The sequence below is a fragment of the Botryllus schlosseri genome, chromosome 1 (genome assembly GCF_051294905.1).
Source record: "Botryllus schlosseri isolate E-star chromosome 1, Bs_hap1, whole genome shotgun sequence".
NCBI classification, from domain to species: Eukaryota; Metazoa; Chordata; class Ascidiacea; order Stolidobranchia; family Styelidae; genus Botryllus; species Botryllus schlosseri.
In genome coordinates, this window is record NC_137236.1 from 15,233,230 (window position 1) to 15,259,983 (window position 26,754).

General features: G+C 40.6%; 1 protein-coding gene across 1 annotated transcript; it reads right to left on the reverse strand.

Moving 5' to 3' along the window:
* Positions 1-140: 140 nt before the first annotated feature.
* LOC145439021 (uncharacterized) lies at positions 141-25,614 on the reverse strand. Its single transcript, XM_080316446.1, has 29 exons — positions 25,580-25,614; positions 24,559-24,590; positions 24,378-24,486; positions 22,787-22,899; positions 22,200-22,376; positions 20,372-20,450; positions 17,231-17,262; positions 17,051-17,159; positions 15,873-15,982; positions 15,607-15,750; positions 14,573-14,735; positions 13,223-13,254; positions 13,041-13,149; positions 12,249-12,341; positions 11,597-11,715; positions 11,166-11,309; positions 9,469-9,703; positions 8,748-8,797; positions 7,826-7,922; positions 7,242-7,303; positions 7,109-7,186; positions 6,970-7,047; positions 6,154-6,297; positions 4,381-4,489; positions 3,677-3,726; positions 2,757-2,853; positions 2,055-2,116; positions 1,925-1,999; positions 141-561 (listed from the first exon to the last, which is right to left on the reverse strand). Exons 1-28 carry the CDS (start codon positions 25,612-25,614, stop codon positions 1,968-1,970), a joined length of 2,694 nt encoding a protein of 897 aa, XP_080172572.1. The 3' UTR covers positions 141-561; positions 1,925-1,967.
* Between the last annotated feature and the right edge of the window lie 1,140 nt (positions 25,615-26,754).

Sequence of the window (26,754 nt, forward strand, 5' to 3'; positions counted from 1 at the left end):
AAACAGGATAGCCGCCAGTTTTTGAGTTTTTCGTCTGACCTGGCCGGGGATCGAACCCACAACCTATCGATCAAGTCGTACGCATCACCATTACACTATCTTGCTCGGTCAGATACCTTAGTGATACCTGCTACATCTCAGAGATACCCGAAAGACACAATCACACAGTATCGCACGCAACATTCATCAATCCTATACTGATAATCGGATGGTACCTTGCTCAACTTGTGGTTATGCCGTGCGTTCGCACTCTCCACAAAGGGATACTGCCCACCGTCTGATGAGATAACTGCGGATAAGCATCGCTGAGCGCAGTGTTGAGCTGCTCGTAGGCCAGTGGAGAGCTTTAGATGTACAAGTGTACGTACCATTGGATGAGCCCAGAAATTGGCGTTCGCTGTGGATGCCGCGAAGAGTCATGTCGCCGTACTTCAGCGTGTTGAAATTTCGAGAGCGGTTTCCATTCTTGCTACATAAAATGGACGCAAATATCTTTTGTAGAGCTGAACGTGATTTCTTTCTGGCATTTCGATCAGTTTCCAATTTGACAATGAAAAAGGACTGTAAAAAAGATTATATTTGTTTAGACAAGATAGATCACTTCGGACTCGTCCCGACTTGAACACAGCCGTAAACAAACACTATTAACACATGTCAGGACAGTGATTCCCAACCTGGGTGGAATTCTCAACGAGGGGGAATTTGACTTTAGGGCAGTAAAGGGGGGGGGGGTACACCGGAACTTGCCAAACTTTACATGTATTTATGGCACAACTACTTGGCCAGAAACTAGTACGTCCGAAATATGTATTACTTTTGCGTTATTTCTAGCTTGAAGTTCGTTTTAATACCATTAAAAATATTCGCCCTCTCCCGGTTTGCGTTACAAGTGCGGCTAACAATACGATTTAGTGCGGACAACAAATTCCAGCTAACCGGGAAGACTGCCGTATGTTCGCTGATACCTTCGATATAGGCTATATATGTCGAATTGTCCATTGTTCATAGAGACGCATAAATGACAAGTGCCGAATAGTCCTGTCTTGGCAATCCGAGCAGCCCTTCAATGCTATCCGCAGAGGAAAATGCTGCATCCCGTAAGAAATGCAAACTTGGAATTGTCTGTGTCCCACGAAAGAGGTAACTTCTCTTTCAGTTTCCTCTTGTACACAAAATGAACAAGGGTGCAGCCAGAAAAATATTTAGGGGCAAATTTTTCAAGTTTCAAGGGAAATCCCCTCATGGAAAGCCCCACGACCCACATCCATCAATGGACAATTTCATCGCTATCCTTTATACAGACGTACACACACATCCTTCCCGTTGTGAATTAAATCTGGTATCAGACGATTGATTAACAAATGAACCCAAATCACTAATATTAATGTGATGAAATTAGTCTGAATTCGATCAATAATATTGGTACATGTATGAGCAAATGGAGTCTTCGAAAAGTTACAGCACGTCATTATAAATCTCCACACAGTTAGGGCTATATATTCATGAGTACGTCACAGGTCGGCTTTGTAATGATTCAAGTCGACTAGTGAGAGATGATATTTCAAGTACAGAAATTACAAGCTCCCTGCCACCGAGAGTGAACTTATCAGGGAGAATTATAAATTAGTCCTATTTTCAACGGTGCAAGGCTGTGAACCTTGATTATTCGTATTGCAGGATGCGAAACACGTCGTACATAGCCAAACACCTTAGTGGAAACGACACCCGTGAACTTGAGATCAACTCACAGCATTGTATCAGAGTCTGCTTCTCTCTGATCAATTAACACACGGTTCAATACTTAATTAAGATTTCAAGGCCTTCGATAAGCCCAGTACCCCAAATTGACCGAGATAACAATTCATTAGCGTTGAGTACATCGTAAATCCCGATAATGCAAGTCTTCTAGCTTCGACGAACTTACGCGTAAGCTCCGCTCTACACTGTACGTACAGTCACTTCACAGTCTAAACTGTAGCCGCCAGTCGGGCAGGATCATCTGAGAAAAGCGGTCCATAATTGCAACCACTTCAACAGGCAACGAACCGGCATACCTGGACGAGTGACCTTTATAATCCCGGTGACTTTCTTAAAGCCGGCTTCGTCGAAGTCAGAGCTGCAGCAACACAAAAACATAGGCGTGTCGAACTTCTAATGTTAATAAAGCTTTTTTATTTATACTGGCTACTGGATATCGTTATTAAATTGGCTGCAAAAAATGTTGCCAATCAAATTGGACTGAATTCCAACCATAAGTCATTGTAACGACAGCATACCTTCGTTATTTAGAAGTACCAAGCCATGCGTGCAATCCAGATGTAAGCCGTGCTATTGGTATGTTGTTGTTCTTATTTAATTGTCATATTGAGCAATTGTTTACCTTTCTACTGGCATATTTCGTGATTATGATCAATGTTGGTGTAGGATTGTCGCCGGAATAAATTTGGAAGATTTGTATTGTTAGATAGGATAGGTTTTCAAGTATTACACCGCCCATCCATGATATCTCTGTTATTGTGAGCGCCAAATTGGAAAGTCGTGGATACCAGTGTTACCAATCAGGTATTTGGTCTGACCAGGCTGGGTACTGAACCAACCACCTACCGATCGAGAAGCCATAAACTGCACCATTACGATATCTTGTCAGTTGTAAATATCTATGTCTAGAAATGAAACAAAACAAATTTGACTCAATCCCATCTCGCGTTAGCAAAGTTACCGCAGTTAGAAAACTTTGGAATTGAAAATCCACTTACGAATATCGGAAGATGTATTGAACGCCTGGTTCAACTGGAACTCTTATCCTCGGACTACGACGAGGTCCGGCTGTAGTGCCTACGGGCAGGCTTGGAACTGACAAAAAAAAGAAGATGAATTCACAAGAGGTATGGACCTAATTATTTCCGCACGGACACACAGTTTCGATTGTATCGTTGCCATGACAAGGAACACTCTACGAGTCAAAACAAGAAGTTGACTTGAGCATCTATTCAAAAAGCATGATTGAAAATGCTTGTTTGAAGAGTATGACTTAGATGTCGCACTCGCTCCCTTGTGTATATCTAGTGGTGTTTATGTGTCTACTGTAACCTGTTCCACATACGTTGTATCATGTATTAGTTGCATATTGACGTTATACCATATAATCCTTGAAGTCTTCCTATTTATTCATTTATTTTTATGGTAATGAGCCTAGCGCGGAACGTTTTGCAATCGTTAAAATCATTGACACACGTATTTGTCCTTACATTATCAGAAATTTATCGTTTGCTTTCTCCATCCATACCTCTATAGCGATGGGAGTGTATTTTGCCGTTCTGTACATTTTTGTATACTATATGTTATTTCTATACTAGTGTGTGTTTCATATCGCAAACCCTGAATTCCTCACTGGTTGTTGTTCTAACATCAAAACATCGCTAGGCAGATCAAGCAGTTGAGTTTTACATCAACCTAGCTACATTATGTCACGTAGAGAGAGTGATGACACTTTCATAATATTGCATCACCCTGGGAATATCAATAAGCCTTGCTAATGTTGCATGGCATTCATTGGTTGCAGGCGATTAGGCGAATTGTGTATGTTGAGGTAGCGCAACGTTTGTAGAGAGGTACGCAGGGGAGTTTAATCATATTATATTGGTTTTAGTTTTCCACCAATCAGTTCATGACTTACCTGGGAGCTCTTCCACAATACGACTCGGCTTCTGAACTTTTGACAGAGTCCTGGAAAATAGATGCTGTCTTTAAAATGGATGAGACTAGCGATTAAGTAATAGGAGAGAAATGACTCTGACTTAACATAGGGTAAATGTGTTGCGTAACAAAGCCCATTATGATGCAGTGAAATTTGCCTGAGATCGCCATCCCGTATGTAGAATCTAAGTTAGCGGTGCCAATTCTTACTGAAATTCACGGCTAGGAAAGATTTTGTCCGGGTGTAACATAACACGCGCCTCAAAAATCATGATTGTGACCACATCACAAGGTTCCGATAAACAAGTCAACTCTACTCGTATAGTTTTGACTCGAGTCATTTTCAATTCATCGCTGTGTCAAGTCTGAGTCCTAGTCACGGAGCAAATGATCGGAGCCATAGTGATCACAGTTCCTTATCGAGTTCAAGTCAGGTTCAGCCCAGTTTTTCGAAGCCATTGAAGCTTGGTGGATATTGAATGTGTCGATAGATGAAGCTTGAATAAAGCCATATAGAAAGTCTCGGGTCATACGACTTGATGAAAGTTAATACACAAAGTGACTCAAGTGGGGTTAAGTCATTATCCATGTAATAGAAAATGAATTGAGTAAAGTCGAAGAAAAATTTCAACTACAGTCATTACAGCCCAGGGCCAAACTTATTTACCAAGCGCGCAACCTCACCTGGACGACTTGGGCTTCGATTTGGATTTCGGGTTCGATTTGGACTTTGGCTTCGATTTGGAGTTCGCCATCCCAGCGGGTGTTGTGTCTTGCTCCCGTGATCTGTCATCTGTCGTAGATTTTGCAACTGAATTTTGGTGACCAATATTTCCAATACTATATGTCGCGACATTTTGCAGGACGGTATCAAGGACATTCCTCTTGCACGGAGAAATTCAGTGCCAGACCGCCTTCGCATTACTTACACGGTACAATCATAGTAGCTATTGTGATGGATGAAGCACCCATGCTGGCATAGTAGCTTGTAGCCTGCGAACAACTGCTGGTTTTGATCACAAACAGAACAGCAGTGAAGGAAAAGAGACTGTTAACACATGCCCTCACCTATTCAAGAAAAAGAGGAAGTTTGCTTCAGATCAAGCCAGAGAAAATATACAAGGGAATGAATTGGAGAAATATTTTTCAGCTCAGCGTGAGAGCATGGGATGGGATGTTTTGAGTTAGAGGTAAAGAGAAATCGTTTTGATCATCCTAAGGCTGCTGCTCGAGAACTCGTGGGTGTGGTTGGAATATCATCTCCATTGGTAAGAGTTTTCAGCGGTGAATGCAAGAGAACCTCATAGTGAGAGAGAGAGAAAGAGAGAGAGTTTTATAGAGCAAGCCAAACTTGGTGTACAGACGTTTATCATTCCCATCTGATTTGATATGAGCTGAACTCGAATTTTGCTGTTAATTCTTTTTCATTCAGAATTTCATTCATTTTTTGCGAATTCACTGATTCTGATTCTAATCCGATTTGATAAAAAAATTGTGTATCTATAATTCTAATCTAATTACCAAAATCTGTGTAGCTTACACTACTATAATTTCTAAAAAATGGTGCAATTCAAATTATAGACTGTGTAGCTCGAATTCTAATACTAATCTAATTTGTAAAAAATTGCGTTATTCAAATTCGAATCAAACTTCGAAAAACTATACTTCTTATGACGAGCGGAACTAATACTTCCGACGTATAATGAGTCAGTGGCGTTTGAAAACAGACGTTTGTGCTATCGCTAACGTGGTATATTAATTCCTTCTTGTTCACGAATATTCAGTTTATGTCATAGTCCTTGAACAAACAAAAAGTAATCGTTCTTTCACAAAAAAAAATCGATTAGATATGGGAAGTAGTCGATAACGATTACTTCGGATTTTTTGCGAATGTAATCGATTGCGATTACGATTACTTCAAAATGCCGTAATCGTCGTAATCGATTACGATTACTAATCGCGATTACCCCATGCCTGGTGTGGACACAGCGCGAGTGAACGGCTCACTGCATTTGGGTTATGTCATACTTTCCATTTGACCAAAGGCAACTTTACGGACATTTTTGACTGGATTGGCGAGCGCAAATTTCGATAAAACGGGTGTTAATGGAAAGCTGCTGCTGTACTGATTACGAATATATAAATTTTATTCTGTTCATGGACCTGGAACCCCCTAAAATCAGCCTAGTAATTTGCATTGTGATCGAGTTTTGGCATTGTGACGATGGGCATAGGGCATAGAAATTGCAGGTTTTATTATTTAGGTGACATGAGTTTTATCCTCTGTGCGATTGCACAGGACGTTGCGTTTTAATTTGAGCTGGTGGTCGAGGTAGTCAAGGAAGTATTCAAGTACTATGGGAAGTCGTGTTAGCCTGAAAACATTGAAGATATTTAGTTTTCCAAGTCTGGTTCCAGAAGCAATTTGGCTGTTTACCAGAACATTCTAATACTTACCTTCATATCCATATTCAAGTGCCGAGCGGCGCTTTGGCGCCGGCCCGCTCCTATCCGATGAAGACGAGACGGGTCTTTTCCCGCGTCTAATCTCTTGCCCGGAAGAGCTACTTGTTGGCAATCCTGGACTGCGGTTACTGGAATCTGAATAGGGTATTAATTCTGATGATTCGAGTCGAGTAATGAAATTATACGATCCTTGTCACTAAGAGTGAATTTAACAACGAGAATTATAGGTTTGATAGTAGAGTGAAATCCTTGAAACCTCGGTAGTTCGTAACACAACGTACGACACACGTCATATAAATCCCCGCAAGTAGTGGAAACGACACTTCTTTGAAGTCACGATCAACCCACAGCATTATCACCAAGCTTGAACAAATTACCGGTACCAATCTTTGGAACAATCCCAATTTTCGGACTTTGATGGTTATTATGAGCCCGATTTTACTGTGTCTTTTCAAAATATGTACAACTCAAGCTTTTCAGTACGGTTTGATTAAATTTTAGCGCACGAGTCGCCAGCTATAGGACTATCAATAATACCATATACCATATCAAAATAAGACAAGTAACATACCGGTAAGGAAATTTGAATTGGAGGCAGTGATTTCGGAATATATCTTATATAAACTTGATTCATTTACAATACTGCTTCTTAAACTTGGCGGGATTTTGATTTTAATAGGTTGGTAACACTTGATGTTCGATTTGGATGGCATTAGGCCACACCGGAGAAAGATCATAAAGCTGTATCCCATTATACTACAAATAATTTTTCGATCATGATGTTTAAAACCCGAAAAATGATAGCACCTTCACAGGCAGCTTCGCTTGCTTTTCTCTTGTATGTCGTCTTCATTGGAACTGTGTCAGACAAGGGTCCAGCATTGCCTGCTCAGTACAAATAATTTTACGATCAGAATGTTTAAAACCCTGGGAAAAATGACAGCACCTTCACGGCCAGCGTTGCGAGCATTTCTCTTGTAAGTCCTCCTGGCTGTAACTGTACCAGCCAGTCGTGCGGGATCATCTAAGAAAAGAGATACATAAATGCAACCATTTCAAACTGCAACGTGTCGGCATACCTCGATACGTGATCTTTGTAATTCCGATCACTTTCTTAAAGCCGGCCTCATCGAAGTCAGAGCTGCAACAACACAAAAACATAGGAGTGGTGAACTACTAATAAATAATAACTTCTAATAAATCTTTTTAAATTATACTTGCTACTGGATATCATTGTTAGATTGGCTGCAAAAAACGCTGCACATCAACTTGGGCTGAATTCCAACCATAAGTCATTGTAACGATAGCATGCCATCGTTATTTAGAGATACCAAGCCATGCGTGTAATCCAGATGTAAGCCATGCTATTGGTCTGCTGTTTTTCTTATCTAAATTGGCATATTTAGTAGTTAATATCAATGATATTAGTGTAGGATTGTTGCCGGAATAAATTGGTAAGATTTACATTGTTAGATAGGATAGGTTTTCAAGTCTTAAACAGCCCCATCCATGCTATCCCGGTAATTCTGAGCGCCAAGAGGGAAAAGTCATGAATACGAGCGTGACTAATCAGGTCTCTGGTCTGACCCGGCCAGGGATTGAACCCACGACCTACCGATCAACAAGCCGGACGCTCCACCATTACGGTGAGAAATCCACTTACGAATATCGGAAGGTGTATTGAACGCCTGGTTCGACTGGCAGCTTTATCCTCGGACTACGACGACGTCCGGCTGCAGTGTCTACGGGCAGGATCGGAACTGACAACAAAAAGAAGATGAATTCACTAGAGGTATGGACCTAATTATTCCCGTATGGACACACAGTTTCGATTATACCAGTGCCGGGACAAGGAGCACTCTACGAGTCAAATACATAAATTGACCTGAACATCTATTCTGAAAGCATGGTCGAAAATACTTGTTCGAAGAGTATGACTTAGATGTCGCACTCGCTCCCTTGTGTATATCTAGTGGTTTTTATGTGTCTACTGTAACCAGTTCCACATACGTTGTATCGTGTATTAGTTACATAATGACGTTATACCATATAATCCTTGAAGTCGTCCTATTTATTCATTTATTTTTATGGTAATGAGCCAAGCACGGAACGTTTCGAAATCGTTAAAATCATCAACACACGTATTTGTCCTTACATTATCAGAAATTATCATTTGCTTTTTCCATCTATACCTCAATAGTGGTGGGAGTGTATTTTGGCATTCTGTACATTTTTATATAAGCTACTATATGTAATTTCTATACTAGTGTGTGTTTCATACCGCAAACCCCTGAATTCTCCACTGGTTGTTGTTCCAACATCAAAACATCGCTAAGCAGATCAAGCAGTTGAGTTTTACATCAACCTAGCATCATTAGGTGTCGTAGAGAGAGTGATGACACTTTCATAATATTGCATCACTCTGTGAATATCAATTAGCCTTGCTAATGTTGCGTGGCATTCATTGGTTGCAGGCGATTAGGCGAATTGTGAATGTTGAGGTAGTGCAACGTTTGTAGAGAGGTACGCAGGGTTCAATCGTATTTTATTGGTTTTAGTCTTCCACCAATCAGTTCATGGCTTACCTGGGAGCTCTTCCACAATACGATTCGGCTTCTGAACTTTTGACAGACTCCTGGAAAATATATGATGTCGTTAAAATGGATGAGACTGGCGATATTAAAAGTAATAGGGGAGAAATATTACTGGGGCACTGACTCTGACTTAACATAGGGTAAATGTGTTGCGTAACAAAGCCCATTATGATGCAGCCAAATTGGCCTGAGATCACCATCCCGTATGTTGAATCCAAGTTAGTAATGCAAATTCTCACCGAAATTCACGACTAGGAAAGATTTTGTCCGGGTGTAACATACCACTCCGTCAAAAAACATGGTTGTAACCACATCACAAGGTTCCGAGAAACAAGTCAATTCTACTCGTATAGTTTTGAGTCGAGTCATTTTCAATTCATCGCTGTGTCAAGTCTGAATCCTAGTCACGGAGCAAATGATCGGAGCCATAGTGATCACAGTTCCTTATCGAGTTCAAGTCAGGTTCAGCCCAGTTTTTCGAAGCCATTGAAGCTTGGTGGATATTGAATGTGTCGATAGATGAAGCTTGAATAAAGCCATATAGAAAGTCTCGGGTCATACGACTTGATGAAAGTTAATACACAAAGTAACTCATATCGAGTCAAGTCATTATCCATGTATAACAAAATGACTCGAGTAAAGTCAAAGAAAAATTGCAACTAGAGTCATTACAACCCAGGGCCAAACTTATTTACCGAGCGCACAACCTCACCTGGACGACTTAGGCTTTGACTTGGATTTCGGCTTTGATTTGGATTCCGGGTTCGATTTGGACTTTGGCTTCGATTTGGATTTCGGGTTCGATTTGGACTTTGTGTTCGATTTGGATTCCGGGTTCGATCCGGACTTTGGCTTCGATTTGGATTTCGGGTTCGATTTGGACTTTGGGTTCGAATTGGAGTTCGCCATCGCAGCGGGCGTTGTGTTTTGCTCCCGTGATCTGTCATCTGTCGTAGATTTTGCAACTGAATTTCGGTGTCCTATATTTCCAATAATATTACTATATGTCTGCGACATTTTGCAGGGCGTTATCAAGGATATTCGTCTCACGCGGAGAAATCCAGTGCCAAGCCGCCATCGCATTACTTACACTGTACAGGGCTGTTCAAAAATAACTTTTTATTCCCGATTCAAGCCGTTCACCTCTTAAATCGTCAGGTTGCAGTAGAAAACCTTGCTCACCAAATTTCACTCGATTCCAATCAGTAAAGGCATCCGCAGATCCAATTAAAATTTTTAATTTAATATGGAAAATTAAAAAAAAAAAATTTCCAAATTTTTCTGCCAATCCCATGAAATTGTTGAGCCGTCTTCAAAGACGTTGCAAAACAAATTTGAGTCAATTCCGACCAGTAGAAGCGGAGTTATGTGAGTTTTTCGTTGATAAATCACGGATTATCCACAAATCAAGGATAATCCGAGGATTATTATCGAAAAACTCACATAACTCCACTTCTACTGGTCGGAATTGACTCAAATTTGTTTTGCAACGTCTTTGAAGACGGCTCAACAATTTCATGGGATTGGCAGAAAAATTTGGAATTTTTTTTTTAATTTTCCATAATAAATTAAAAATTTTAATTGGATCTGCGGATGCCTTTACTGATTGGAATCGAGTGAAATTTGGTGAGCAAGGTTTTCTACTGCAACCTGACGATTTAAGAGGTGAACGGCTTGAATCGGGAAGAAAAAGTTATTTTTGAACAGCCCGTACAGGCAGTAGTTATTGTGCCGGATGAAATACCAATGCTGGCTTAATACCTTGTAGCCTGCAAGCAACTACTGGTTTCGATCACCAATAAAACAGCAGCGAAGAAAAAGAGACAGTTAACACGTGCCATCACCTATTCAAGAAAAAGAGGAAGATTGCTTCAGGTCTAGCCGGAGAAAACATACTAGGGGATGAAGTGGAAAGACACTTTGCAGCAGAACTTGAGAGCATGAGCTGTGATGTTTTGAGTTAAAGGAAAAGAGAGATAGTTTTGCTCATCGTAAGGCTGCTGCTCGATAACTCGTTGCTGCGACTGCAATATCATCCCGCCAGAAAGACTTTTCAGCCTAGTCTAAGAGAACTGTAAAGTGAGACAGAGAGAGAGAGAGAGAGGGAGTTTTAGTGAACGAGCTTGGTGTACAGACATTGATCATTTTCATGCTTGAATTGATATGAGCTCAACTTGAATTTTGCTGCTAATTCTTTCTCATTCGGACTTTCATTCAATTTTTGGGAATTCACTAATTCTGATTCTAATACAATCTGTAAAAATTGTGTATCTATATTTCTAATCTAATTTTTAAAAACTGTGTAGCTCTAATTCTAATCCAATTTGGAAAAACTGAAGGTTTTCTAGAGTTCTCCAAGTCTGGTCTCAGAAGCAATCTGGCTGTTGACCAGCGTAATCTAATACTGACCTTCATATCCAATTTCAGATAACGAAGGAAGCTTTGGCGCTGGCCCTTTCCTACCAGAGGATGGTGAGACGGGTCTTTTCCCGCGTCTACTCTCTTTCCCGGAAGAGCTACTTGTTGCCAATCCTGGACTGCGGTTACTGGAATCTGAATAGGTTATTAATTCCGATGAATTGACTCGAGTACTGAAATTACACAATCCTTGTTATTATGAGGTTGGTTTCCATGCATTGGCCAGATTTTAATATGTATTTTCGAAATAAGGACAACACTAGCTTTCGATTAAGTCCAGTTTTAATAAATTTTAGCGCACGGGTCGCCAGCTATAGGACTACATATAACGCTGATTCTGCCCTGCTCAGCAGTCAACCGCACGACTGGAGCTGCATATCTATCCGTAGGTTGGTAATCTATACTCCAACTGTGGGACTCACTTTCTGAAAGCTGTTGAGCAGTGTGTGTATTTGCCGAGGGAAGAGAGTCCAACCAGGACCGGATTCGTTTTGTCTTCTCGGCCTTCGACGGCGATGCGGACATGGCATTCCCGCTGCGACTAACGAAAAATTCAGTTACTGTAACACATATATTTCACAGCATATTTCATACTTTGAGGTGTTGGAGACGAACATACCACAAAACAGGCACATAGCCAGATGAGAAAAAGGGCGGTGTTTTGAAGAAAGCGGGTGTTTTGAAGAAAGGACGTGTTTTGAACACTGGACGTTTTACATTCTATCTGATTTTTCGGGCTAAATATATGCACAAATGCCTCTACTGCAGGAATGAGATAATATCGCACATAATAACAACTCCACACTCATATACAACGCCCCGCAAATGGTGAAGCGGGATTTCGCATTTAAATTATTAGCGACCTCAACTTGATATCATATGACAGAGCCAGTTTCACGAATGTTGATGTATCCTTTCGGAATATGTTAAACCCGACGTTTCAATCATTTTTATTTCGGCCCGTAACACACTCACAGAACCCAGTTGTATTATGAAGATATATAACCACTAAAAAAATGTTCAATGCGGAATCCGTTACGAATTAGCTCAGTTGTTGAAATCACAACTGCCCACCTTTCTGATCTTCTGGCACTCGGGCCTGCCACTTCCTCCTGTTCCGTTGCCACCGTGGTTGACTCGGCAACGGGAGTGCGCGCTCTCTTTATGCTGTTTATTGATTACAGGTTAAAATCGAACCAACAAGATACGTAAAGGAAAATAATTTCCTCACTAGAACTCGAAACTACCGATGAACGGGGCTGGATGATTACGACAATCATCCGAGTAATCGATTCAGAATCGAGTAATAATTCTAAAGCTTGAAGCCGAGTAGAAAGAGTTGAATTCTCGGAGGGGAAATTTAAGCTCTAATTTCAGCCGATGGGGTCCACACGATGGGTTGGGAACCACTGTGTTAGAGTATATTTTGTAAAGTGGAAGTTTTATTTCTAAATTGAAAGCAGTGAATCACATTGTTAACACATGCTGCTAACTGGAAATTATTATTCGGGGCTTGCTAAGATAGCTACATATTTTATGATGACATGATTCATGTGTCTTCAACTCCTCATGCATGACGTCTATATCTTCTAATTTAGACAAATCATGTTCACTCTTTACCAAGTATAATTATATTAAAATACTTCTGAATCGTTTTTTTTCTCGTGCCAGGCATGATTTGCTTCATAAGAAAATCACACGTATATGATGTGTGAGCAATGTGGTTATGCAAGGCCGGACAAATTCATCCCGGTCTGCTTCAAACTTTGCACAAGTAGAATATGCCATTGTTGGGGTAGATTTTATACAGGCGTCAAATATCGCCGATACTAACTCCGGCAGAAATTTTTTTTAAAACTCTTTCACCTGGGAAGAAATTGCTTTTTTAGTTGGACCACATTTCCTGGTGGTAGGTTACCCATAGTATGCGAATCGACGACCGACGCCTCACTCGAAGTGGAGGAAATCTCGTCACCTGAAAAAAATACACAAGTGCTATCCATCCGTCCGATATCAGAGAAAGGAAAGCAACTTCAAGTCATACATACCTTCCCCCTCGCTCTCCTTGTGTTCCTGGACCCTGTTTGTACAGTAGGCAGGTTAAAATCGATCTAATAACATGTAAAGATGCCTCACTGGTACTGTTGAAGTTTGATTATTTTTTGTCATTTGAATATGCTTTTAGAAGTGCATAATTTCAATGACCCAACAAAAATATATTCATACAACCAATTTTATTTCACTCAATGCATTTCCCATGATTCTCATCAGGACCAAATGTCAGGCTGTTCTTACACCTGCGACCGACCAAAAATGACTTGTAGCATTTTTCGAAAACGGATTTAGTTACTGCACCACGCATATATTTCGCAGCATTCTTCGCAAGCACATTTCATACTTTGAGGTGATGCAAATGAACATACTACAAATCAGCTTTCCTCTTATTAAATTATAAGTGTGAGAAGCAATTATCGAACAGAGAGTACCGTAATTTTCCATGTATAATGCGCAAAATTTTACAAATGTTTTGTCGTAAGATCGGAAGGGTGCATGTTATGCATGGGTACAACAAGCCTTGAAAAAAATATCCCCTGAAATCACACCTGTTTGTTTTAACCACGCATCACATTCAGCCAACGTGCCCAGTAATTCGCAGGGTTTGGCTGCTATCTACTATTGTTTCACAGAGACAATGCTGTCAAGTGTATAATGATTAGCGATTGTTTTGTCATGATTGTTCAACAGTGACATCGCAAACAGAATGACATATACGAATGCTAAAACTTAATTATTCTCGTACTGCGAATGCAGGCAGTGTACTATACGTGGGTACAGGCTTTTTCCAGAATTTACATCCCATGGAAAATTACAGTAATTCTAATTCTAGTTCCAGTTGCGGATATTGAAAAGTTGGTAGCTTGTCAGAATGTAAGATCGCCATCCAGCATGTCAAATCTACATCAGCGGTTTCAATTCTTACCAAAATTGACGGACAGGACAGATTTTGTAAAATTTCACCTGCCTCGGTAAAAGTTGTAACCTCCTCACAAGGTTCCGAGAAAAAAGTCAATTTTACTCATATAATATGACTCGAGTCAGGTTGAGTCATTTTCAATTCATCACTGTGTCAAGTCTGAGTCCGAGTCATGGGGCAAAGGATCCAAGCCATAGTGTTCGCAGTTCATTATCGAGTTCAAATCAGTTTCAAATCAACACACAAGACTCAAGTCAAGCCATATAGAATGTCTCGGGTCATATGACTTGGTCGATTTTAATACAATGACTCGTCGAGTTCCGTGATTTTACATGTATAACAAAATTAGAGTCCAGTCGAACAAAAATTGCAACTCGAGTCATTACAACCAAGAGGAAAACATATTTACCAAGCGTAACCTCACCTGAACGACTTGGGCGTCGATTTGTCCTTGGGCGTTGACTGGAACTTTGGTGGCGACTTGAGCCTTGTCGGCGACTTGGACTTCGCAGTCAACTTTGACTTGGGCGTCGACTTTGACTTGGCCTTCACAGCAGATCTTGTAGTTGGCCCCCGTGATCTGTCATCTGTCGTTGATTTTGCAACTGAATTTCGGTGTCCAATATTTTCAATACTATATGTGCGCAACATTTAGCAGGATGTTCACAAGAACATTCCTTTCGTGCAAGGAAATTCAGAGTCAAGCCGCAATCGCATTACTTACAACGTACAGTCATAGTAGTTATTGTGACAAATAAAATACGTATGCTGGTCTAGTAGTTTTGAACTTGCCAACATCTTCTATTTTCCATCAAAACAGGACGGCAGCGAAGAAAATACTTAGTTAACATAGGCTTGTTCAGACCTACCGAAAGAAAACATATTGGGGGATGAAGTGGAATGATATTTCGCAGCAGAGAGTGAGAGCATGGGCTGTGATGTTTTTAGTTACTGGAAAAGAGAAATCGTTTTGCTCATCCCAGGGCCGCTCCTCGAAAACTCGTATGCATGACTACAACATCACGTCCATTGGAAAGTGTTTTCAGCCATGCAAGAGAACAGCATAGGGATAAAGAGAAAGATAGTTTTGTTGAACGAGCCAAGCTTGGTTTACAGACATTAATCATTCTTGTGCTTGATTTGATATGAACGAACTACACTTGAAGTTTGCTGCATATACTTTCTCATTCACAATTTCACGTAATTTTTGAGAATTCACTAATTCTAATACCAATCTAATATGGAAAAACTGTGTAGCTCCATTCTAATTCTAACCCAATCTGTGAAATATTGTGCAATTCTAATTCTAATCTAATTTAAAAACACTGTGTAGCTCTAATTCTAATAAAATTCATGCAATTCTAATTCTGATCCAATTTGGTAAAACTGGAGTTTCTAGTTTTCCAAGTCTGGTCTCAGAAGCCATTTGGCTGTTGACCAGCGAAATCTTATACTGACCTTCATATCCATATTCAGGTGCCGAGGTACGCTTTGGCGGAGGTCCGCTTCCATCAGAGGATGGCGAGACGGGCCTTTTCCGGCGTCTAGTCCCTTGCCTGGCAGAGCCCCTTGGTTGAAATCCTGGAATGCGGTTACTGGAACCTGAACAGAGTATTATTGCTGATGATTCGAGTGCACTGTGCACACTATGCATGTGAGCGTTAGCACAGCAGTCGCATATCCATCCTTAGGTTGGTAATCTATATTTCAAGAGTCAGACTCACTTTTCGACAGCTGTTGAGCCAAGGGTTTTGCTGCCGAGTGAAGAAAGTCCAACAAGGTCAGCAGACGTTTCGTTTTCTCTTCCTGGGACAGTTCGGTCTCCTCACACCTGCTACTAACAAAAAATGACATATAGCAATTTTCGACAATGAATCAAGATTATGTAACACATATCATTTGCAGCATATTTCACAAGCATTTACATACTTTGAGGTGATGTGACCGCAGTGGAAAAAATAGGTGGTGTATCAAAACAGGATGTTTTAAATTATATCAGATTTATTGGGCTAAATATATGCACAAATGCCTCTACTGCAGGAATCAGATAATCTCGCACATATCAACAACTCCACACTCATATATAAAGCCCCGCCAATGTCGAAGCGGGATTTCACATGATTTCGCATTTAAATTAATAGCTACCTCAACTTGATAACATTCAACAGAACCCTTTTGACAAATGGTAATGTATCCCGTCATCAAGTATAGCATTAGCATCAAGTATAAAAACCCGCTTTGCACTCTGATCAATGTCAGACGCCGAATACATTGTCTGGACTGACCTAGACCGTTACGGTGTAAGCTAATATTCCTTGCAAGTCGTCGTCGAATTTATTGGCAAAGCGATGGCATATATTGATTTCATGGGATCATTATATTATTTGATTGCACCACTTGATACATTTGGCGTTATTTATAACGTCAATATGTATTTCAGCATTGTAGCATTTTGTGGCCCGACTCGTCTCTAGGCATCGTGTACAACTTATACATTTGTATACGCTATCACTTCACTGAAATGTTGGGTTGGAACTAGCTATATGACGTCATGAGGTTCATGTTCGCGTTCACACAGAACCTTTTAAAAAGGTTCACGCTCACACGAACCCGAACATTTCAGAGGTTCACACCATCCCTAGTCCCTACCAAGTGCAACAATTATATTCTGATATTTCTTAATGAGATTTTTCTCCTGCCGTCATGAATTGCTACGATAGGAAATCACACTCACACGATGTGTGTGCAATGTAAATGCGGTATGCAAGATCGGACAATTTCACCCCGGTCTGTTTCAAACTTTGCACGAGTAGATTATGACATTGTTAGGATAGATTTTAGTTGGGGCGTCAAATATCGCCAATACAAACTCCAGCGGAAACTTTTTTAAAAACTTTTTCACCTGGGAAGAAATTGCTTTTTTAGTTGGATCACATTTCCTGGTAGTTTGTTACCCATAGAATACGAGTCGTCGGAAGCCACCTCACATTCGCTGGAGGAAATCTCGTCACCTGAAAAAATACGCATGTTTTATCCATCGGCCTAATATCAAGAAGGGAGACCAACGTCAAGTCATACACACCTTCCCCCTCGCTTTCCTTGGTTTCCTGGACCCTGTTTGTAAATAGGGAGGTTAAAATCGAACTAATAACATGTAAAGACGGCTCACTGGCACTCGAAACTGCCAATAGACAGTGCTGGATGATGATGACAATGATATGAGTCATCAAATGTGAATCGAGAAATTATTCTAACGATTCGAGTCAAGTATGACTTGATGATTATTTCAAGTACTTAAACTATACGCTCATTCCCAGCAAGAGTTATTTTGTCATGAGTAGGGTTAGTTCGGATATCAATAATTTTCACTATCCGGATAACGGATATATCCGGATATTTTGGAATTTATCTAACCGGTTAACCGGATAATAACTGCTAAGTGAGACAATCGATTTCATTAGGTCTGCATGTAAAACGGATCGCAAAATCATTACACAGTGTTATTGTAGTATTGCAGTATGAGCGAATACGAGAAAAACCACGCAAATTTCATGTTCACTGCTTCTGCAATGCCCGCTCTATAAAGCACAGATGCATCAATTGTGGGATCCTGTAGCCGGGACCGGAATTTTGTAACAAAGAGTCCACGTTCATTGAATGCTTTTTCAGCTTCCACAGAAGTGGGCTGAATAGAAAGCAGCGCTTCATAGAGAGTCAAAAGGTTGGCAGGTCGTACGCCGGAAACTTCAACGGCTTTACATCCTTTTGACCATCCTTATGTTTAGGTTTGGAGTACTAGAAAGACGACTAGCTGATACTGGAATTGATGCCGACATGATACCTCGCTCTAATTCACGTGATCAGTCACGCAGCCAGCCGAAAATGTAGGGGGATTGAAATAAAATCAGGGGGTTTCGATCTTTTTTTTCGAATTAATCATCAGTGGAAATCAACTACGCTTGCACGCACGCACATTTTTGCGAACATTCGATGTCATTCAGTTTCGCGGTGTCACTCTCAGAATCACTAATTAGAATACACTTAACGGCATATCGTCAACAAGCCATGGAGAGATAGGAGCCAATGCATGCTGGGTCCGAGATGGTTAGGCCAGCGATTATATCGTTCGTAGGCCTATTGCAGATGCGATTGTGTAGGTCAACGATAATATCGTGAGCACCAAGCCAATGAAGATGCGATTGTGCAGGCCAGCGATGGAATAGTGTGTACACTGCACATGGCCTATTGCAGATGCGATTCTTCAATCCAGTGGAACTATCGGCTTGTTGAAGACGCGATAAATCAGGCCAGAGACGATAGCCGAGCGCGCGGCAATCAATGACCTAATTTAACGATCTTCTCAGCAGGAGATCGCGTCACATTACATTGTGCAATGTGTACAGACTAGGGTTGGGACTTCGGGATCAAATTTGAAATCCCGGGATCGGGATTTCCCGGGATTTTCGCTCCTCAATCCCGGGATTAGAAAAGTAGTAAAATACACATACAAATTACACAAATAACATTTAGTCCTTTTGATATTGAATTGACGCAAAACATATGAGCATCAAGAGTAACTTCGTTTAGATCAGGGGTCCCAAACTCCAATTTGCTCGCGGGCCAATTTCGTAGTTTTTGATGACGCGGCGGGCAGCAGCATCAAATAGGGGTATAATATGTATTTCCAAGTACGCCTTTTTTGTCGGACCTTGCAGATTGGCATTTCATACACATTGTGAAAATGTAATACACTATTGTAATATTCACGGTTGCCACGAAAAGTCATATTTTTCAATATTTTTTAAAAATATTGTTGTGCTTGGCATAATTTGGCGACATAAGGAGTTATATAGACAGTTAGAAACCATGCGAGACGACAAATGCATCGTGTCATCGTAAAAGCTGTCGCATTATAATTTAGCAGCTATTGGATGTTTGATGTGTGATAGCGATTCAGGTTTTTGGAGTGGTTTCAGAATGAAATTTCAAGATCTCAAATCCGAAATCTGAAATTTTCGAGTTTAATATTGTCGAATGCTTGAAAAGTCAAAACGCCGACGTGGGCCGCAAAAACAGTTCTGGCGGGCCGCGTGTTTGAGGCCACTGTTCTAGACAATCAGCCGAGCTTGTGACACTGCTTTATTACCAAAATAAGAGATATGGCGCTACATAATCCTTGGTAGATGCTGTTCACAAATCCCGGGATTTCATCGTGAGAAATCCCGGGATCGGGATTGCTTCAAATCCCGGGATCCCGGGATCGGGATTTCCCGGGGTCCCAACGCTAGTACAGACGCATCTCGCTAATTGGCAACACGCTTCTCGTTAATCGGCCGCACCAACACTGAATACAACTTATTGAAGCTTACTAAAACGTGTAAAATGCATTAGCAACGATTCTTTTTTATCCGGTTAACCGGCAGAAAAATATCCGGATATCAGATAGTGAAAATACCTGCGGTTAACCGGTTAACCGGTTAACCGTTATCCGGATAATCCAACCCTAGTCATGAGCCTTCTCAAGCTAGATTGGTTGTACTGAAACATACAAAACTAACGTTGGCGGAACAGAGATATCTGTGAAGTCCAAATGACTCAGCATTTTCACCAAGTGCAATTAAATAGGCGGTGAAACAATGAGCGGGAGGGCAGCTGAAATTCCAAGAATATTTGAAGCAATAAGTCTTCGTTTAGTAGAGTCCTACTAGTTTGTCGTGGGGAGGTCGCCGTCGCCGTCCATCAACAATAAAGTTTATTTCACCAGACTGTACACTGCTCGGGAGGCAGCGACCAAGACAAGCTTCGCAGTATCCTAAATACATATTTATGATCCTAATAAATGATGACGGCGAATAATTATTATTTTTGATAATCAACCGACACTTTCTTATTATCAAATACCTATACATCGACTTATCACCATGTATTAACAATGTAATTCACTGCTTTCAATTCAGAAATACAATGAATAAATCACGGGATATACTTTGGATTTTCAACTCGGCCCGCCAAGCTATTTTCTGCTTTCATTTGACACGCGGGGAAAATGATTGCATACCCTTGCCATATTGAATGTCTCAGGTCATGTAACTTGGTCGTGTTAATACAAAAAGAGTTAGGTCATTTTCCATGCATAACAAATGACTCGTCTCAAGTCAAAGAAAAATTGCAACTCGAGTCATTACAACCAAGGGAAAAACTGTTTTACTGAGCACAGCCTCACCTTGTTGACTTGGCCTTGGGTGTCGGCTTGGACTTGGCCTTCCCAGCAGGCTCTGCAGTTGGCTCCCGGGAACTGTGATCTGTCGTTGATTTTGCAACTGAATTTTGGTGTCAAATATTTCCAATACTACATGACCGCGATATTTTGCAGGACGCCGTACAGTCATAATAGTTATTGACAAATAAAATACCCACGTTGGCATAGTAGCTTGTAGCCTGCAAACAACTTCTAGTTTTGATCACAAACAGAACAGCACCATAGAAAAAGACATAGTTAACACAGGCTCTCAACTACATCAAGATAAAAGAGGAAGATTGTTTAAGATCTGTTCAAAGAAAATATATTAGGTAATGAAGTGGAAAGATATTTCGCAGCAGAGCTTGAGAGCATGGAATGTGATGTTCATCATCATCGTCATTGGTTTATTAGCAATTTTATTAGTTCAATACACCACAAAAAATGCGATACAATGAACAGACAGGAAGTTACTGGAAAAGATGAAGCGTTTTGGTTATCCCGAGGCTGCTGCTCGACAACTCGCAGGTGTGCCTGCAACATCCTCTCGATCAAAATGAGTTTTCAGCCAAGGATGCACAAGAGCTGTTTAGCGCGAAAGAGAGAGAGATAGTTTCAATAAGCGAGCCAAGTTTGGTCTACAGACGTTAAATTTTTTCTCATTCCGAATTTTCATTCAATATTTGCGAATTAACTAATTCTAATCTAACTTGTAGAGCTTCTTGGAGGTACAGAACTTCAATATACATTTGAACAGTCTATCCATGTTGAAATGAACCCGAATATTTTCGGCTGACGCTCGTCAGGGGTAATCGTCAGCAACTAGTTGAGTATCGGAAAGAGCGTTGTATATCAACAATCGTATCACAAAATATGACGTCACCTGCATGAAATTTCGAATGAGAGAGCGTTCAATGTACTATTTTTAGGTGGTACATGAACCCCTTTTGTTGACAGAGTTTTGGTTGGTGTATTTTGATAAAAGTCGACTCCAAGGCACGCAAATGGAGATGTGAACATCCCCTTCCAACGACGTGAAATCTGTCGTCTCGATAATTACTCGCACAAATCGGATTATTCAACAAATGTTTGCTGATCGCAGAATCAGATCATCGGGATCGTGACAGCGTCCGCAGGAACGCATAAACAAGCGTGTCCCCAGATTTATCAGATCACATGTAACACGCTAGGTTAGAAGCTCACCCTTAACTCATCCGCCTAAACTTTATGCTGACCTATCGAAGGCCATTAATTCTGCCATCAGCAAACATCTGCTGGATAATCCAATTTGTGCGAATAATTATCGAGACGACAGATTTCGCATCGTTGGAAGGGGATGTTCACACTTTTATTTGTGTGCCTTGGAGTCGACTTTTATCAAAATACACCAACCAAAACTCTGTCAACAAAAGGGGTTCGTGTACCACTCAAAAAACAGTACATTGAACGCTGTCCCATTCGAAATTTCATGCTGGTGACGTCATATTTTGTGATACGATTGTTGATATACAACGTTCTTTCCAATTCTCTACTAGTTGCTGACGATTACCCCTGACGAGTGTCAGCTGAAAATATTCGGGTTCATTTCAATATGAATATACTATTCAATCTAATTTGGAAAAAATCGTGCAATAATAAATCTAATCTAATTTGGTAAAACTGTGTAGCTCTAATTCTAATCCAAATCTCATTCGAAAAACCGTATATCCCTAATTCGAATCCTAATATATCATTTAAAACGGAAGATTTTCTAGTTTTCCAAGTCTGGTCTCAGAAGCAATTTGGCTGTTGACCAGCAAAATCTCATACTGACCTTCATATCCATATTCAGGTGCCGAGGGTGGCTTTGGCGCAGCCCCGTTCCCACCAGATGATGGCGAGACGGGCCTTTTCCCGCTTTCAATATCTCGACTGGAAGAGCCCCTTGGTGGGGATCCTGGAATGCGGTTGCTGGAATCTGAATAGGGCATTACTTCTGATGATTCGAGTACTGGAATTATACGATCCTTGTCACTGAGACAGAATTTAGCAACAAAAATCATACTTTTCATAATATAGTGAAATCCTTGATACCTATTTTGAGGTTGGTTTCAATGCTCTGACCAGATTCGGGTTCATTTCAATATGAATACACCATTCGATTGTATTTCGAAGTTCTGTACCTCCATGAAGCTCTTGAGATTTTAATATGTATTTTCGAAATAGGTGCAACACTAGCTATTGATTGAGTCAAGTTTGATTGAATTTTATCGCTCGTGTTCCCGGCTATAGGACTTCCCACAACGCTAAATTTGCCATGCTCATCGGTCAACTACACTGCGCATGTGCATGTGAGCATGATGACAGGAGCTGCATATCTATCGTTAGGTTGGTTATCTATACTCCTACGGTTGGACTTACCTTTTGAAATCTGTTGAACCGTGGGTTCTGCTGCCGAGGTAAGAGAGTCCAATAAGGTTTGCACATGTTTCGCTTTCTCTTCCTGGGACCGTTCGGTCTCCTCACACCTGCTACTAACAAAAATTGACATATAGCAATTTTCGAAAATGAATCAAAATTCACAAACACATATAATTTACAGCATATTTCGCAAGCATTTTCATACTTTGAGGTGATGGGAACGAAGGGGAAAAATAGGGTGTTTCAAAAACAGGATGTTTTAAATTATATCGGATTTATCGGGCTAAATCTATTCACAAATGCCTCTCCTGCAGGAATCAGATAATCTCGCACATATCAACAACTCTACACTCATGTACAAAGCCCCGCCAATGTCGAAGCGGGATTTCGCATCATTTCGCATTTAAATTAGTAGCGACCTCAACTTGATACCATACAACTGAACCCTTTTGACAAATGGTAATGTATCCCGTCAGAATATGTTATACCCAACATTGGTAGGTTCTGCACTGTGAACCTTTTTCATATATTACAATTTAAGCTTCATTATAAGATCTTTGGTTGAAATTGATTGCATTTCAATTGCGGTCCACTCTATGCATGGCGCTGGCAGCGTAAAAAAAATCACCATCAAACGAGCATGCACCTTGACAATCTCAAAATTTTCTGCTGTGAGATTGACCCGCCATCACACAACGTCAAAAGCAAAATACACTACATATAGGTAGTCGGCCAATGATGTTCATCCAACCAATTAACGAAATTGATATCGTTGTTTGATGTACAAAATCTAGCAGGCGTACATGGTCAATCTTGACTTCATATATATATTGTACTATAAAAACCAAATCCGTGTAATTGGGGTGTTGGCTACTACTGTGTAACTTGTGAATGGGGTAATATTAGCATCAAGTATAGAAACCCGCTTTGCACTCTGATCAATGAATGTCACACGCCGAATACATTGTCTGGACTGACCTAGACCGTTACGGTGTAAGCTAATATTCCTTGCAAGTCGTCGTCGAATTTGTTGGCAAAGCGACGACAGATATTGATTTCATGGGATCATTATATTATTTGATTGCCCCAGTTGATACATTTGGCGATATTTAAAACGTCAATATGTATTTCAGCATTGTAGCATTTTGTGGCCCGACTCGTCTCTAGGCATCGTGTACAACTTATACATTTGTATACGCTATCACTTCACTGAAATGTTGGGTTGGAACTAGCAATATGACGTCATGAGGTTCACGTTCGCGTTCACACAGAACCTTTTAAAAAGGTTCACGACACGAATCTGAACCTTTCAAAGGTTCACACCATCCCCATTCTCTACGAAGTACAACAATTTTATTCTAATATTTCTTACTGAGATTTTTCTCGTGCCAGGCAGGAATTGCTACGATAGGAAATCACATTTATACAATGTGTGTGCAATGTGAATACGGAATGCGACATAGGACAATTTCATCCCGGTCTGTGTCAAACTTTCCGCAAGTAGAATATGCCATTGTTGGGATAGATTTTAGTTGGGCGTCAAATATCGCCGATAAAAACTCCAGCAGAAAATTTTTAAAAACTCTTTCACCTGGGAAGAAATTTCTTTTTTAGTTGACGCACGCCTCCTGGTAGTAGGTTACCCATAGAATACGAGTCGTCGTTCGAGACCTCACTTTCGGTGTAGGAAATCTCATCACCTGAAAAAATACGCATGTTCTATCCATCCGCCCAAGATCATAGAAGGGAGACCAACGTCAAGTCATACGCACCTTCGCCCTCGCATTCCTTGGATTCCTGGACCCTGTTTGTAAATAGGGAGGTTAAAATCGAACTAATAAAACTGTAAAGACGCTTCACTGGTACTCGAAACTGCCAATAGACAGCATTGGATAATAATGACAATGACATGAGTCATCGAACATGAATCGAGAAATGATTCCAACGTTTCAAGCCAAATATGACTTGATGAATATTTCAAGGACCGAAACTATATGCTCATTGCCAGCAAGAGTTAATTTGTCTCGAGCCTTCTCAAGCAAGATTGGTCGTATTGAAGCATACAAAACTAACGTTGGCGGAACAAAGACATCTGTGAAGTCCAAATGACTCGGCATTTTCACCAAGGGCAATTGAATAGGCGTTGAAACAATGAGCGGGAGGGCGGCTGAAATCCAAGAATATTTGAAGCACTAAATCTTCATTTATTGGAGTCCTATTAGTTCGTCGTGGGGAGGTCGCCGTCCATCAACAATAAAGTCTATTTCACCAGGCTGTACACAGCTCGGGAGGCAGCGACCAAGACAAGCTCTGCAGTATCCTGAATACATTTTTATGATCCTAATAAAAATTGTGTCCGTGAGTAAAAAAGAGATTTTAAAATGTATCATATTCACCATTGTTTGGAATGATGACGGCGAATTATTATTATTATTGATAATTAACCGACACTTTCTCATCGTCAAATACCAATACATCCACTGAGCTCCATGTATTAACAATGTAATTCACTGCTTTCAATTCAGAAATACAATTAATGAACCGCGGGATATACTCTTAAATTTATGACTCGGCCCGCCAAGCAATTTTCTGCTTTCATTTGACACGAGGGGAAAACAATTGCATAACCCAGCCATATTGAATGTCTCCGGTCATATGACTTGGTCAGGTTAATACACAAAGAGTTACGTCATTATCCATGAATAACAAAATGACTCGAGTCAAGTCAGAGAAAAATTGCAACTCGAGTCACTACAACCAAGGGCAAAACTTTTTTACTGAGTACAACCTCACCTTGTTGACTTGGCCTTGGGTGTCGACTTGGACATGGCCTTCCCAGCAGGTTTTGCAGTTGGCTCCCGTGAACTGTGATCTGTCGTTGATTCTGCAACTGAATTTTGGTATCAAATATTTCCAATACTATATGTCCGCGACATTTTGAAGGACGCAATAAACCGTACAGTCATAATAGTTATTGACAAATAAAATACCCACGCTGGCATAGTAGCTTGTAGCCTGCAAACAACTTCTAGTTTTGATCACAAACAGAACAGCACCGAAGAAAATATCATAGTTAACACAGGCTCTCAGCTACATCAAGAAAAAAGAGGAATATTGTTTCAAATCTGTCCAAAGAAAATATATTTGGGAATGAAGTGGAAAGATATTTCGCAGCAGACCTTGAGAGCGTGGAATTTGATGTTTTGAGTTACTGGAAAAGAGAAATAATTTTGCTCATCCCAAGGCTGATGCTTGAGAACTCGTAGGTGTACCTGCAACATTATCTCTATCAAAGAGAGAACTGTATAGCGCGAAAGAGAGAGAGATAGTTTCAATAAACAAGCCAAGTTTGGTGTACGGACGTTAAATTTTTTCTCATTCGGAATTTCAGTCAATATTTGCGAATTAACTAATTCTAATCTAACTTGTAGAGCTTCTTGGAGGTACAGAACTTCAATATACATTTGAACAGTCTATCCATGTTGAAATGAACCCGAATATTTTCGGCTGACACTCGTCAGGGGTAATCGTCAGCAACTAGTTGAGTATCGGAAAGAGCGTTGTATATCAACAATCGTATCACAAAATATGACGTCACCTGCATGAAATTTCGAATGAGAGAGCGTTCAATGTACTATTTTTAGGTGGTACATGAACCCCTTTTGTTGACAGAGTTTTGGTTGGTGCATTTTGATAAAAGTCGACTCCAAGGCACACAAATGGAAATGTGAACATCCCCTTCCAACGACGTGAAATCTGTCGTCTCGATAATTACTCGCACAAATCGGATTATTCAACAAATGTTTGCTGATCGCAGAATCAGATCATCGGGATCGTGACAGCGTCCGCAGGAACGCATAAACAAGCGTGTCCCCAGATTTATCAGATCACATGTAACACGCTAGGTTAGAAGCTCACCCTTAACTCATCCGCCTAAACTTTATGCTGACCTATCGAAGGCCATTAAT